This window comes from Schistocerca americana, chromosome 7 (assembly GCF_021461395.2).
Source record: "Schistocerca americana isolate TAMUIC-IGC-003095 chromosome 7, iqSchAmer2.1, whole genome shotgun sequence".
Classification (NCBI taxonomy): Eukaryota; Metazoa; Arthropoda; class Insecta; order Orthoptera; family Acrididae; genus Schistocerca; species Schistocerca americana.
In genome coordinates, this window is record NC_060125.1 from 485,318,724 (window position 1) to 485,332,829 (window position 14,106).

The 14,106-nt window shown below is 41.9% G+C and overlaps 1 protein-coding gene across 1 annotated transcript in view; it reads left to right on the forward strand.

Moving 5' to 3' along the window:
- Window positions 1–14,106, forward strand: part of LOC124623032 (nose resistant to fluoxetine protein 6-like) — a 221,900-nt gene that overhangs the window by 145,583 nt on the left and 62,211 nt on the right. Inside the window, exons 5-6 of the mRNA XM_047148824.1 lie at window positions 684–766; window positions 4,542–4,738. Coding sequence (XP_047004780.1) covers window positions 684–766; window positions 4,542–4,738 — 280 coding nt within the window. The remainder of the gene's footprint in view (window positions 1–683; window positions 767–4,541; window positions 4,739–14,106) is intronic.

The window sequence follows — 14,106 nt, forward strand, 5'->3', positions numbered from 1 at the left end:
GATTCTTCCGCCTTTAGGGGCAGTTTCGCACTTCTAGGACAGTAGAGTGCTCTGAACAGCTGTCCGCTCCTCCGCCTTCTTTGAAAAGGCCGAATGAGGGTGAGTTCTCATGCCGGAAGTCTTCGGCCGCCAATTAGCTTTTCTATCTTTCAAATAAACCCCTTTATTTGCTCACTGCGTTTTTGAAGATGATGATTTTTTTTTCAGTCCATAATACTTTTGAAACAATACGTCTCCCAGTACAGCATGCAGTAAAATGGTGCACAGTAGCTTCTCGGGGTTAGGTCAGCATAGTGGCTACGTATGGAACAGTATGCTACGCCACGGCCAACAGACGTATTTTTCATAGGAGGAGCTTCATGTTGTTCTTATAACAACTGGACTGTACCTGTTAGCACAAATCAACCAAAATTGTTCCTGGGAAGGCGGTGCAACTGGAAAAAGAGCTGGTTCTTTCAGGCATATACATATGGTTATTAGGCAGTGTGTATGGCTCATGGGCTAAATTGAGACATTGTGCGCGATCCGCACAATTGTGTATCACCATTCTGCAAATTGGAGCTGCAGTATGCAGTCAAGAAACGATACATTAAGCAGCTTCAAAAGCTACAGAAGTGTATGCTGATGATTAAATTTTACTGTAGCGAGATGAGTAACAGGCGGCGTTTTTTGGTGCTTTACAGGTGTCTGGTGGCGCTACTAGCGGCTGTGGTCGTCATTGGAACTGCACTGGATGTTTTTGCCGCAAGGGAGATGCAACCTCCACGTGAGTAGTCTGTTTTGCTGATTATGTGGCAGAAACTTAGTTATCGTTATAACCTGTTTCATAGTTTTCAGAGAGAACCTTACAGTATTCCCAGAGTTACTTTTGAAGGCATAATATCGCTCTTAAAGTTAGTTCCTTTAGTACCATACTTAAGATAAAAATATTGTCAGTATAAAATTTAATACAATCGGGAAGGGTTGACACTAAACTGTAGTCCAATAGATTTCCGTTATTTTGAATAATTCATATGTGAAGCGCAACTCATCGCGAAAAGTTCCCGTTAATTCAAGTTTATTTCATATCGCCATTGATGTGAATTAGTTAGCTTCTTCAACAAATTCTCTCACTTACAATTACGCTTGAGGTACCTACTTTCATTCTCTCTTTACGAATTCAAAATGCCGTTGATTTCTGACTCTAAAGTCACACCCACCCTCTGATACTTTTATTCGGCTGTACTGAGCAGACATTGATCGTTCCAGATATTATCTATTTTCTGCGTCTTCCCACATGTTCAGAAACTTTAGTAAAGCACTGACGATCCTGAAAGCGAAACCATCACTGTTGCTTATTGTGATATGTTGACCAGAATATTTGCGAGTCTCCCCCTTAGACTCCTTCTCCGCCCTATCAATAGCTTGCATTCTGAGTTAACACTGTGGTGCACATAACTAGGGATGAAAGTAACTTTCGCTTAATATGTTACTGCCAAGTAACATAGCTCGATGGAACTTTGACTATGCATAGAAATAGCTGCTACAGTTCAGCATAGAAATTAGTTGAAGGACATAACAATGAAACGAAGAGAAATGACACTTTTATTCAATTAATTACATTGAGGTCACAGCGATTCATGATGGCCCATGGACGCTACAGAAAGAGGGACGTGGTTCTCCATAAGATGTGAGATCGCTACGGTCGGCAATACTTGCTCTGAAACATATTCCCATGTTAGCCACAAGGTTGCTAAGGAGTTCTTGACCTAGGACGTCACGTTTGTCCATCACCACGGTTGACAGATGCTAGATGGTGACTGTGGACGTGCAGCAATATGTCTTCCCAACGCATCCCATACGTGCCCGATGGAATTTGAGTCGGGGGAACGACCAGGCCGGTCCATTTGCTGAATACCCTCTGGTTCCAAGAGTTCCTCCATCTACGCAGTTCGATGCGGCAGTGCATTGACATCCAAAAACATGAAATCCTGGTCGAACGCACTGCTGAAAAGACGCACATTGGGAACTACTACAGTGTCACAGTAACGTTGACCGGCGGGGATACAGTGTACAAATATACGGAGGTCAGTACTCCAATGCAACATTATTCGACCCCACACCATAACATCTGAACAACCAGAAAATGTCGTGTTTCATGGATGACAATGCGCGACCGCATCGAACAACGGTGGAGAAGCTCTTGTAAATGATAGGATCTTCAGTGGAATGACTGGTCTACCCGTTTCCCCGACTTAGATCCTATACAGCATATGTGTGATGTGCTTTAAAGGCATGTTGCAGCGCGTCCACATGGGCCAGTGACCATCCAGCTGTAGTTAACCGCGCTGGTTGAGGAACGGAAGGCCCCACCACAAGATCTCGTAACCAACCTCGTAGCTGGCTAGCATGGGAGCACGTCGTAGAGCATGCACTGACTTTTGTGGTGATCACACTCTCAGTTAACAACCTTGTCCCACGTTTTATAAAGTCGACGGAACCTTCATGAATTGCAGCTACTTAGGTATAATTGCTATCTTTGAATAAAAGTGTCATTTCTGCTCGTCTAATTGCGTTTACTTTTCGATTACCTTCTGTACTATACGGCAACAGTTCTTCCTATGTATGGTCCAAATTTCATCGAACTCCGCATTCTCTAGTTTCAAAAACTCTGTTTGGAGGGAACGACACAGTGCTGTTGCGAATGTAGGACGATAATATCGCTTATCTAAAACAAAAGAAAAGGAAGAAAATGGGGAAATGCGGTAGAAGCTTCCTACTCTTGGCGTACAAAATGCATACTAACGAACGCGAGGTCGGTACCACACTGCAGCGGTGTTTCCTCCAGCAGTGTTTCGTAACACTGAACTACGTGCGTTTCTAATTACGTGGAATCGTTGGCTCCCAGTTTCTTCTCTCACACATTCATTTATGTTTCTTTCCATACTAGAGTTGCGCTCTACCAAAATTACTGATCGGTGGTTTTCGTACAGTACATAAATGACATAGTAAATGGTAGAATTACTCGTAATATTGGTAGCATTGGTAAGAAAAGACACAAAAATACGTGTGAGAGAGGGGAACTGGAAGCGGACGACTTGTTTGTTTGTTTGTCTGTCTTGCCCACTATTAGAACCGCACATCGTTCAGTGTTAGTCCGTAGTGTGCTTTATATGATAAAATATAAATTTTGCTTCATGAGTAAAAAAAATTATTACTGCACCTTTCTTTAACCAAAACAATGACTTTTGATACGCCTACACTTTACATGCATAAACACAAAAAGTCTATATAATTATTAATGTAATTTTGTACTAATAGAATTTTCATTATTTTCAAAGATAAGAATTTCCTGTTGTAATTGCTTAGCAGAAACAGAAAATGTTTTATATAAGCTCGACGAAGTATTCAAGTGACGTTTGATATATTCTGTTTTGCAGTTTTTCAGGAAATTGCGTTTTCTGGTGCTACTGGATAAAGCTGTATTTGTTTTTACTTTTACCGCAACGTCCCTCTCTTTCACGTTACAAATAAATAGTTTTTGAATACAACCTGAATCGAACAATGACAATTAAATTTTTCTTTGATAATGTTTATTTGTAAGTAACAGACAGGAGGATAACAATGTAGAACAAAAATATTCCACAGGTTACGTGGCCCATGTACAGGTATATCCACATCCAGTTTCCAGACGGTTGACCGGTTGCACTTTCTGAGGGAACCTAGTAGGGCACTGATCGCATCCGAAAACAAAGCGATTGAAAAGGGGGAACGCCTGACACATATGCAACACGCCTAATCTACAGGTAATGCGACTGCGAACTTACTGACCAAACTGTGAAAACTACCGTAGATTATGCTTCGTTACGATAGTCTACGGTAGCCTACAGTAGTAAAATTTTTTTGTTTATTGTAGACGCAGTCACATTCTTATGACACAGTCATAACCGGTTTCGGCCATACAATGACCATCTTCAAACTCTAAAAGCGGCATACACTGAACACACGTTAATGCGTTGTCAACGCATGAACCTGTGTTCAGTGTATGCCGCTTTTAGAATCTGAAGATGGTCATTGTATGGCCGAAACCGGTTATGACTGTGTCATAAGAATGTGACTGCGTCTATAAATAAACAAAAAATTTTACAAAATAATCGATCACTCACTCCATGGACAAAATGTCGTTTTTTCCAAAAGCCTACGGTAGCTTTACAACTCTGTTCCCTAATCATGCTGTTGGCAATTCTACCATGTACTTCATTTATGTATTGCACCAAAAATCACCAAACCATACTTTTGGTTTAAGGCAACATTTCGAGGAGGGCAAAGAGATAACCTGGTCCGCCAACAAACGTTTCCAATTAAACATGTTGAGCATTACGTCGCATAATTTGTCTCACGAGCACCAGATGTGTGTGGCTGTGGCCGACATTAGGTTTTCGCTAGACGCCACCTAGGTTCCCGTAAGTGCAACGTTTCAGATCCTGAAGCAGTTTTACACAGAGTGTAATTGCATGTCGACTTCTCCGTGTGAGGACGTGTGTTTGGTGCGTGTGTTACAGGCTGGCGGCGGGCGGCGTGCGCCTTCTCGCTGCGCGCGTCCTGGAACACCCTCTTCAACGCCGGGGGCGGATCTGGGGGCGGCCGCTTCGAGTCCTTCGACGGGGTGCGGGTGTTGTCCATCCTCTGGATCGTGCTGGGCCACACCTACTACATGACCGCTGTGCAGCCGCTCGTCAACAGCATAGAGATCGTCGATGTGAGTGTCACTGGCCAAGTGGCTGCTGTAACATTACGATTTTATCTTACCGCCTGAAGCACAGGATGCTATCGGCTGTCCTACAAGGATAAAAATAGATCTCCCAGATAGTTACAACTGAAGTGCTGCTACTCACGGTCGTCCTCTACGGGCTTTAATTATCGTATGGCAACGAATCTTGGTGGACATGTTAATGGGTTAACGCGAAATCCACTAACACTGAAAAAAAAATTAGTTCCAATTTTGGCCACCAGGTGCAAATCTGGCATTGCGAATCCAAGAAAAGACGCAAAGAAATGTTTCCATATGTGATGGGTTAGGAAAGGGACGTGGGTGGAAATGGTCAAACAAGCGAGAAAGGCATAATATTGATTTTATTATTAACCATTTTACATGAAAACAGGTTTTCAACACAGCTGTGCTCATCCAAAATAAGGACCCACGTGCTGTACCAGAATGTCTCGATAACGTCCAAACATCGCAGTACAGGTCCTGTGGGTGCATTGTATTCAAAGACGGAACCAGAATAAAGATGCTTGTGAAACCACATAGGGAGAATGCAATTGGTCTTCGTGCACAACTCGCTGTTTTATAGTACCTCAAATACCGCAGTTCTGTGTATTCACTGCACGCTATAGTGTAATACGTGCCTTGTCACTGCACAGAATATTGCACGGCCACATGTCATCAACTTCGATCAGTGCCAGAAACCGACGAGTAAATTCAGAACGGTGCTCTGGATCATGATGTTCCAGTCGTTGCATCGTCTGAATCTTGTACTGGTACCAATGTAAAACAAATAGCAAAGTTTTCCGTACTGTTGATATGGTATGGGGTGCACTAGCGCTACCCGGGGTAAACTTTGCATGGTCAGTTACAGGAATAGCGACCTCGTTAAACTTCCGCCGGGTTAGGACGCCTTCCTCTTCCAGGCGCCATATCATGCTCACCAGTATTTATTAGCTACCATAATCCATTAAATAACATCGGGTCTCTCCTCAGGCCTTTTAGTCGGTAATAGTCTCTCACTACAGCACTGAAATTGTTGCCGTTCACATAAAACAGTTTCACGAACAGCGCACGGTCTCTCTTCTCGATAGCCGTAGTGTTCATTCACATATAGCTTGTCAAATGACAGCTTGGAAGTCATAGCGTCATACAATGTACAGCGCCAGATTTGTGCCTGGTAGCTAAAAATTGGAACTAAATTTTTTTCCAGCCTAAATCGGTTCGACGTTAAGCATTAGCATATCTACCACGTTTCGCTGCCAAACGATAATTACAGCCCTTACTGGGCCTCTGTTAGTAGCTGCACTTTAATTGTGACCACCTGGTATACTACTAAGCGAGTATCGCGGAACCCGGAGCCTGAACCGACTTTCAGGTTGCCTGTATAATGGCTTCTAGGGGCAACAAAAATTTGATTTTTATTATTTCGTATGTTTATTTCCAGAAATAAAAAATTTAAAATGCTCTCCTAATCACCTCATTAAGAGGTATAACATTTTCCGAAAGATTAAACACATCAAGACACGTATTACAGTTACAAATTGTGCATGTTCTGAGGCGGCGCAACTAAACGCGAACAAAAACACAGAGTACATTTATCCAGGATTTGAATAAGACAGCGCTTAGAGACTTACAAAAGACTTACCACACAAGTTAGAACCCCAATTTTTTCCTCGCTGCCACCGACCACAAAAGGTGGAAGGAGAAAAGTTCGTCGTTTACTAGATTTTTGTTGTTCATGCAGTTAAACTTCAGCATCAGATGTGACTTTCTTTCTTCAGTACTTCTTTACCTCTAACTCTATTCGCAACACATTTCGCAGACAATATCCAAATATAACATTGAATGCACTTGCAAAATTATATGGTTTAGAAGTCTGACATTGCAAACACTGATATGCATTAAAAATGGCTTTTGTTTCGAGCGGAGAGCAAATTACCCAGAATATACTCATCCAGTGTCCGATAACGAGAGCACTTAGAAACTTCCTACAAAGTTTGACACGTTGAGCGCGAAGCCGATTAAACCGGGCTTCCCGTTGAGGCGGCAGTCCCGCGGCCAGCTATCACTTGGCGTGTGTCATCGCATAAACTGGCGCATACTGATGCGCCTGCTAGGGCGGCAACCCACCTGACAAGCCGGCTGTGCTGGCCACCTAACAAACAGGCGCTACCGTGGAAAATCGCAACTGCTGCCAAAAAGCAAAGAAAATGTGAGGACACCACTTGACGGTTGTTGACTTTGCTTATAAACAAGCCTTGTTCGGTAACAAGACAACTTCCAAGAGACTATCAGTTATAAGAAGCCACACTTATGTAAGCAGGGACAAGTTTTCACAGCGACTATTTTCAAAAAGCTCAGATGCCCATCGTAGCAAAAATGTCGCGAGGAGAAGATAGTGATTAGTAGAGTGTGTTATTTGTACCATGGGAACGTCGTCGTTAATGCAGTTGCCATCATTCGACAGTGATGATCCGTCTGATGTTTCAGTAAGGCATCAAAGCACGTGATAAGAACCTCGGGGCAATCAGCCGATTATGTCCAATTCACGAGAGCCCACGATGCCAAAGTCAGTGACTTCTTGTCACAGATAATGTACTTGAACATTTCAGCAAATATATATAATGGGTGCCAACAAACAAGGATGAAATAAAGCCGTTGTTTGGACTGATTTTGAGGAAGGAATTGTGAAACTTCCATCCATACATTTATATTGGCTCCAAGATCCAACGTTTATTGAAACATTCCTGCTAAAGGTAATGAGCAGAAATCGTTTCGAAATTCTGTTGAGAATGCTCCATTTCACAGAAAATACGAAAGTTGATGCTTCAGATCTTCTCTCAAAAGTTCAGTTCATCATCGATGAACTGAATAAAGATTTAAGGAAACATTGTGATCCTGCCGAAATACTATGTATCAACCAGTCTACAAAACCGTACCAAGAACGGATCACATTCAGGCAATATTTGAAACAAAAGAGACTGAGATATAGCATCGAAATGTTTAAATTGTGCTGCGATGATGAATATTGCTACAGTTTTCTGATTTACACTGGCGAAGTACATGATAAAGAAAGTACCAAACATTTGGTTACTATTCGTCGACTAAATCGCAAGCCAATTCCCAAAAGAATTGTAATCACCAAACTAAAACGCGGGGAATTAACTGAAAAAGAGAATGCTCAAGAAATTACCTTCTGAAATGGAAAGACAAAAGGGACGTTTTGTTTCCGCCAACGGAAACGAAAAACGTGACCACCAAAAGAGGGTTTTATCGAAAACCAAAAGTTGTTACTGCATATAATAAGGGAAAAATTACTGTTAATCTTTCTGATCAGATGAGTGCATATAGCAGTCCATTAAGAAAGATAGAATTTGATCTTTTTTTGAATACCGCTGTATTGAATGCTTTGTATATATTCCAAGATGCGACGGGTTAGGAAATGTCAATCATAGTATTTCAGAAATAATTGACAGAGGCGTTCACACGGCATTCACTTGAAGGAACTCCAGTCAGTAAGGATACCACAAGTAGCAAACACCAGCTGCAAACAAAGGAAGGAAAGGAGCATAAAGTGGGTGGATATTGTTTTGCATGATGAAAGTCAAACACAAAAACAGACGGTCGCAGTGCAGCTAGAAATTTACGAAAATTACCCTGCCAAGTCCAGGGGCTGACGCCGCCACAACGAAGAGTCCACGGTCCCATGGGACCGATGGCGCACTGAACGCGATAAGCTTAATTTTCTAAACTTTCTCTTGCTTACATGCTTAACGTCAAATATTTAACACAGTAACTCATTTGTAAAGTTATCAGGAGTCTGAAACTGTTTTATACATGGTAGTTTGATTCTTTACGAAATCCGAGGTTTACTGGTTGATATATATGCGATAATCTGCGAGGTATCGGAGGTACTTGTTGAAACACACTCAAACAAATTGAACGTGATTGTAAATTAACAGAAGGTTACTATTTTGTCTGTTTCACTATGCAATGAATTTTCCAAGAAGCTATTTTCAATAATGTAACTACGTTATTGTTGATGGTTTGAAGACCTGCACGCTGGTCTATTTCGTACTTGGCTCTTTATCATTTCATAACTACTGCAACACACACTCATTTAAACTTGCTTGTTCCCCCTGTAACGGCGTTAATCACAACACTTCCTTCCCTCGGGTTGTGCCCCATCAACCGATCCGATCTTTTCCTCATGTTATCACACAAATTTCATCCCTCTACAATTCCATTTAGTACCTACTCATTAATAATCAATATAACCGTTTACTGAGCACCACATTTCGGAAGCTTCTGATTCCTTTTTGTTTGAATAGTTTAACGTTCGTGATTCACTTTCGTAGTCAGTTAAACTTCAGACAAATATCTTCCTGGCGCTGAAATTAATATTGTGCGTTAATTTTTTTCTTATTTCCTCTCCCTGAATTTTAACTCCCTTTCCAAATTTGTCCCAAGTTCCGTTACTGCTTGCTCAGTGTAGAAATGGCTACAATACTATCTTAACGTCCTCTTATCTGCTGCTTGCCATTCATGTCCTTCGTCTATTGTAACTCCAGTCTGATTTCAGTTCGAGTTGTAGACAGCCTTTTAAACCCGTATTTCATCTATTCTACCATCTGAATTTTAAGTAGTTTATTTAGCTTAATATTGTCGAAACCTAAAACTAAACTCCCCGCGAACAGGCCACGAAGGCCCAACGTTACCGACCAGCTGCCGTGTCATCCTCAGCCCACAGGCGTCACTGGATGCGGATATGAAGGGGCATGTGGTCAGCACACCGCTCTCCCAGCCGAATGTCAGTTTCCGAAACCGGAGCCGCTACTTCTCAGTCAAGTAGCTCCTCAGTTTGCCTCACAAGGGCTGAGTGCACCCCGCTTGCCAACAGTGCTCGGCAGACCGGATGGTCACCCATCCAAGTGCTAGCACAGCTCGACAGCGCTTAACTTCGGTGATCTGAAGGGAACTGTTGTTACCACGGCGGCAAGGCTGTTGGCTAATATTGTCGAAAGCTTTCCCTTAATCTACAGATGCCATAAATTCGTTTCTTTCTTCAGTGTCTTCAACATAATCAGGATACATTAGCAGGAACAGGACAGGTTAATATCTCTAACAATAATTCAGTTTTCCACCTTGCCTGTATTACGAGCATTTCTACTCCACTCTTATACTCCGCAAGCCACCTGGATTTGGCGAAGGGTGCTTCTAGTCCATCTCTCTCTCCCCCCCCCTCTTCCTATCACTGTCCCACGTCCCATTCATGAATGGCACGTGGAAAGAATGATTGTTGGGAAGCCTCTACTTTAGCTCTAATTTCTCGAATTTTCTCGGATTCGTCATTTCGAGTGTCTTATACGTGAGGAAACAACTCTCCAGACAATGAACTGCTTTTGCCATTGTGCCATTTAGCTTACTTGTAACAACTACATCTGTCATTTAAATACACACGTGTTACGAGTAATACCTCGAAAGTGCCGCAATTGATTGTGTGAAGTTAAATTACTGCGATCGCAATAAGTCAAGATGGAAAATGGAATCGGCTTTAAATTTTATGACTGTAGCTCCACATACGAAAAGAACTTACTGCCAATATCTCAGTCCAAGAACGGCCATTAATTTTCTCTCCCTTCCCAGAGTGGTTCCTCCAAAAAAAAGCTATGACCTATATCCGCCACCAACCTTATTCAAATGGGTTAAGGCCCCGATGTTCCTTCCTCTTGTGGAATATTGCTGCACGGTGTGCGATCCTTATCCGATAGGATTGACGGAGGACATCGACAGAGAAGGGCAGCTGGTTTTGTATAATCTCACAACATGAAAGATAGTTGCACGGGTTGATATTCGAGTTAGGGTGGCAGTCATTAAAACAAGGGCGTTTCTCGTTGCGACCGGATCTTTTCAAGAAATTTCAGTCACCAACTTTCTCCTCCGAATGCGAAAACAGTTTGTTGACTTTGACCTAGTGGGGGTAATTTCATCATGAGTCTGTTCCTTCATAGAAACAGCATAAAGCAGTGGCACAGTGGCTTCACGATGTTACCGCAACACGTGCACATTTTCTGAGAAGCGAGTGCGTCTCACTGTCGCACCGAAACTTTCGTTCCCTAGCAATGTAGTTGTCTCGCAGTCTGTCACGCAACTATACGAAGGTGTTCCAAATCTGCCATCCGGTAAATGTTCGTGCGTGATGCTCATACTCTATCCACGCCTCCAACCCGTGTTCAGCTTCAGTTCTCAACACCGACCGAGGTAGCGCATTGATCACAACGGATCACCCATCGGGCGTTATGACGGTCGCTAGAGATCACTTCCAGTCAAATTCCATCAATAGCGTTGTATCTAATTCCATTATGTGTTCCGCAGTAACGTGTGCACCAGAAATAAAAGAATGAATGTTTGCAACTGCAAGTAATGCCTTGAAGTCGATCTCATGAGGTAAATAATTCTCGCCACATCCATTGCTTGTTTCTTTTTTATATCTTGTCGCAGCCACATGACCCCCACAACGCTCCAGTCAGTTAATACACGTGTACCATCTGATGAACCGCTAGACGAACCAGTCACAGTAAATAAAAAACTGAAGATTCGGAAAAGGCGACTAGTTGCAGTTACTTCTGGAAACCTTTAAATCCTATGGCGTTTCTTTGTCACTAATAAAGTAGACGTCAGTGGACGTTGTACTTTCAGGTCCTCCGCGATCGCCTGAAATAGTAAAAAATTAGAGATGGTAATGAACAGTCTGTTAAACGAACTCAGCTATGTACGCACCATTTCTGGGCTCAAATTTCTGTTCGAAGAGGTCAAATGCATCGTCAGTATCCACAATTTGTTAATTTTCGTCCTGTAGCAGACATCCTAGACTACCGATTTTACTTTCAAGCATTAATTTTATTTTAATAGTGAGTGTGGGAGCAGTTAAGAAAAAATGTTCTTAATACCGTATTTTGTGTCGAAACATTAAAGGAAAAATGCATATGACTCAGTTCATATGGCACCAAGCTGTGCATTGGTGCTATAAACCTAGTCTAGTTAATCGATCCGTTGCAGAGATTGGGCACGTCCTTAAGCGTAAAGCTTGCTTTCTGTATGGTCGACAGAGTTGGCGCAGTGGTTAGCATACTGAAATCGCATTCGAAAGGGCAACTGTTCAAACTCGCATCCCGCTGTTGCTATATTTTCCGTGATTTTCCTAAATCGGATAAGTCAAACGCCGGGATGGTTTCTTCGAAAGGGCACGGCCGCTTTTCTTCTCCTTCCTTCCTTAATCCGAGCTTGTGCTTCGTCGGTAATGACTTCGATGTCGGCGGGACGCCTCCTTCCCTCTTCCTCCTCCTCCTCCTCCTCCTCCTCCTCGTTTTCGATATGAAGCATTCGAACCCGGGAATAGAGTAAGACATGAATTTCTCTCCTGGTTCCGAGTGACCTCTGGCGGGGGATTGTTAAGTTACGTAGCTCACGCTGCAGTCGCTAGATGGCGCGCACGTCTCGGAAAGCGCAGAAGCCTTCGATACGCCTGCGTGAATGAGTCTAGACCTCATACGGGCAAGAACGCCGATTATCACGAGGAAGGCTACGTGTTCGGAACGGAGGCACACATTTTGTATAGGCTTTGACTGATAACGTTCACAGTCAGACTACATAGCTGCTAAGAAATCAGTGAAAGAAATACGTCTGATTGCTTCAATGAAAAAGGATAGACATGTATTTTGTCTTTATAGGCTAATAACGTCGGATATGTTCGAATTAAGAAGTGTATTGGAATGAGAAAGCTGCTGACTAAAACCACATTTGATCAATCCTAATCTTATTAAAATCTGAAATAAAATTTTGTCCCGTGAATGTGTCATGAAAAGCGAAAACTTGTACTGGACCAGTATTCCAAACTGGATTTATTGCTTTTAGTGAGCAGTCGCCATAGCCATTTTTAAAAAAATTTATTTCTTTTAGTCACTAGGCTATCTCAGCGTGCCTCAACGCCTGATGAAAATTTTCGCCGTCACCGATGTTTCCTCCTACGACCTCAGAATAGTACAATCAGAGCTTCTCCCACGGGGCGTATGGAGGAATGGTTTTTGAAGAGAACCGTTAACTTACTATGCCATAGGGACTTATACCAGATGCACGGAAACGACGAGAACGATTCATTGTGGCGCATACTTCGTTGGAGTACCGTGTCGTACAAAATTTTTAACATGTTTCTTTTTCAAGAAGTTCAAAGTGCTTTTCTTTATTGTTATTTCTTCCGCAATGTTCTCAGTTCAGTTAAATTCTCTTCTGTATTTTCGTAAATATAAACAAAAGTTTGTTGTCTGTGAACTCTGATTGATACTGCTGTATCACTGCTTCAACCACATAGCGTACCAGTAATTTAGTTACAACGCTAAACCATGGGATTCGTATTTTCTGCTGAGCACAGTCTTAGTAAATTAATTCCGCTGTGCTTCATTACTGCTGAAAACGATATTTACAACGTCCACATTCGCTTCTGAGGTTTGCTTAGGGATCACAACGGTAATTTTGTACAACATCCCGACTACAATTTTCTTATTTCTCTTGACTTTTCGTTTTTGTTTGTATTGGCTACGTCATGTATTACGTTACACTTCTGCCTATACCAAAACGACACATTGTTGCCAAGTTCTTTGGCATCTTAATCCTTCCGACTGAGGCTAATGTGTTGTCAATGGCTCTAAATTACTGAACTATAATTCAAAATGACTTCACTGCAAACATTTTTTGCTTTCTTGAAACTCAACTTATCATGCCGAGGAACTATAGATTCTCAATGTATTCAATTGATATTATTATGCTTAGGTCAGAAGTATCAAACATAGAACTGATTATCTGCTACGTCCATCAACTCTAGCTTTCAAAACAATAGCGGCACATCTCTCATCTGACATTACGCATATTTCCTGTATTCTTTGCTCAACGATGAATAATGTTCAGATTCTTAAAGAAGTCGATGATTATAGTAGCTATGATGAACCGGCTGATGTTAGTCAAGGCAGAGATTAAGGCGGGAAACCACATTAAGGGGCTGTTTGACACAGATTTTTTGGGGTGGGAAGAATTAATTAGAATTTAATCAAATTTTGACATAATGTCATTCATATTTCGAACAGTTTTTGTGAATTTTTTTTTAATAATTTCAACCAAAAATAACAAAGTTACGCTGTGATGTGAGTATATAGTTCTCCAATTGCGTGCAGTGTAACCATTCCGGTTTTCATCTGAAATCAAAAAGGTTTTGATTTTACATTGATAACTCATTGTCTAAGAAAATGAACCTCAATGCAGGCGAAAATAAAGAAAATTAAAAATTTTACTGGCGTTGGAATAATTTA